Below are 2,373 nucleotides of genomic sequence, written 5' to 3'. Positions count from 1 at the left end.
TCTGGAATGGGAGGGGGGAAACATCTGGAATGGGGGGGCACTCTGGAATGGGGGGGGGAACACTCTAGAATGGGGGGGACACTATGGAATGGGGGGGACACTATGGAATGGGGGGACACTCTGGAATGGGGGGGGGGGGGACACTATGGAATGGGGGGGGGGTACTCTGTGACTATGGGGCTGATTTACTAAAACTGGAGAGAGCAAAATCTGGTGCAGCTCTGCATGGTAGTCAATCAGCTTCTAACTTCAGTTTGTTCATTTAAGATTGGACAATAAAAGCTGGAAGCTGATTGGTTTCTTTGAAGAGCTGCACTGGGTAATGAACTCTCCAGTTATAGTAAATAACCCCCATTGTGTTGGAGGACTTGTGGCTTCAGTGTAGGATTCGGATCCCTCATCCTGAGCCCGTGATAGGTGGGTGTGAGGAAAGGGGCGGTGACTACACATGTCTAGTCTCCGCCTCCATCTCCCTGACAATACCGATGCCTGTGGCTGCTGCAGGATGTGTCCTCTCCTCCTCCTCCCATCTCTGGGTCCTCCCCCCCTCCTCCTCCCAGTAAGTAGATGAGTCCGATGCGCACAGGAGACACATCACCGTCCGTTATACAGAGCACGCGCCGGGCAGGACCACTGACAGAGCCGGGCGGGGGGGAGATGCGGGCGGCTCGCGCTCTGGTTGTGCTGTGTGGAGACGGGGAAGCGGCGATGGAGCCGGCGGGGCCCGGAGGAGGAGGGGGAGCCCCTCCGCCGTTACCGGAGAAGAAGAAGAAGCTGAACCGGGCTCCGTCCCCGGCCCGCCCCAAGGAGCTGAGCGGCTGGTCCCTGTCCAAGGCTCGCCGAGGTTCTCCGGTCTCCCTGTCGGTCATCCCTCCCGGGCCCCGCCGCCCGCTGCCCTCTCCCGGGACTGCCAAGAAGCCGGTGGGGGCCCAATCCCGTCCCTCCGGGGGGAAGGGCGGCAAGGCGGGCCGGGGGGCCCGGGGCACGGACAGCAGCTCGGAGGGGTCGTGTGCCTCGGAGGAGAACAGCAGCAGCCGGGGGAGCAGCGAGGAGACGTCCAGCCGAATGCAGCTCAGCACCTCCATGGCCTTCTCCGACCTGACCGAGGGACATCCTGGACGGGGCCACCGAGGGCTCCTGAGGGAGATGGAGGAGCTGCGCTCCGAGAACGACTATCTCAAGGTGAGGGGCCGCGGGGGCGGGGCCAGGAGTGGTGGGGCGTGGTTAGAGAATCAGCCAACACTGTAATATTGTAAAGCACTCCAATACTGACAGAAGCCAGTAGGCTGCCATTGGCCTAATGCATGAATATCTCAATGGGGGCCGCCGGGGCGTGACTAGAGGATCAGCCCACACTGACTGTCATATAATAAAGTACTCCATTACTGAGAGAAGCCAATAGGTTGTCATTGTTGGCCTAATTTATGCATATCTCAATATGAGGAACCGTAGGGGCGGGGCTAATTTAGAGGTCCTCTGGTGAGGAACTGCAAGGGAGGTGCTAACTGGGGGCGTGGTTAGAGAATCAGCTCACAGTGACTGTCAAATTGTAAAGTACTCCAATACTGAGAGAAGCCATTAGGCTGTCATTGTTGGTCTAATGCATACATTTCTTAATGAGGGACCACGAGGGGGGCGGTGCTAAGGGGTGATGGGGGCATGACTAGAAATTCAGTATTCAGTCCACACTGACTATCATGTAGTAACATACTCCAATACTGAGAGAAACCAGTAGGTTGTCATTGTTGGCCTAATTCATGAATATCTAAATATGAGGAACTGTAGGGGCGGAGCTAATTCGGGACTATCTGGTGAGGAACTGGAAAGGTGGGGGGGTGGTGGTTAAAGATTCAGCCCACACTGACTGTCAAAGTAAAGTACTCCAATACTGAGAGAAGCAAGTAGGCTTTCATTGTTGACCTAATTCATGAATATCTCAATATAAGGAACTGTAGGGGCGGGGCTAATTCAGAAGTCTCTGCAGGGGACGTGCTGGAAACGTGGGGGTGTGTTTAGAGGATCAGCCCACATTGATTGCCATATTGTAAAGTACTGCTATACTCAGAGAAGCCAGTAGGCTGTTGTTGATATACCAAATGTGCGGCACTAAATGTAAATAAAATTAAAAAAATGAATATAAAACAAATAACTCGTGCATATATCCTATAATGTGAAAAAAACATAAAATACAATTAAAGTGCATGTGCTTCGTGTGATGCACAGAAATCCTCAATAATATAAAAAGTCCATTATACAAACATAAACATAGAGCAAAAAAAAAAAAAAATCTTAATGCAATATCCAAAAACTATATATAGGGAAAGTGCTCACGCTCCGTGTATTGCACAAAAACAATCCTTGGTATTGCAACAT

At 52.5% G+C, this 2,373-nt stretch overlaps 1 protein-coding gene across 4 annotated transcripts in view; it reads left to right on the top strand.

The window, feature by feature from the left end:
* The first annotated feature begins 487 nt into the window (after positions 1-487).
* Positions 488-2,373, top strand: part of MTCL2 (microtubule crosslinking factor 2) — a 168,601-nt gene continuing 166,715 nt past the window's right edge. The window contains exon 1 of one of the 4 annotated variants that reach the window (XM_073606601.1): positions 488-1,182. In XM_073606601.1, coding sequence (XP_073462702.1) covers positions 568-1,182 — 615 coding nt within the window. In that variant the 5' untranslated portion in view covers positions 488-567. The remainder of the gene's footprint in view (positions 1,183-2,373) is intronic. The other 3 variants (XM_073606599.1, XM_073606598.1, XM_073606600.1) reach the window with 3 other exon arrangements.

This window comes from Aquarana catesbeiana, linkage group LG12 (genome assembly GCF_042186555.1).
Source record: "Aquarana catesbeiana isolate 2022-GZ linkage group LG12, ASM4218655v1, whole genome shotgun sequence".
In the NCBI taxonomy this organism is placed as follows: Eukaryota; Metazoa; Chordata; class Amphibia; order Anura; family Ranidae; genus Aquarana; species Aquarana catesbeiana.
The sequence above is the reverse complement of the archived record's forward strand: the minus strand, read 5'-3'. Positions and strand labels throughout refer to the sequence as shown.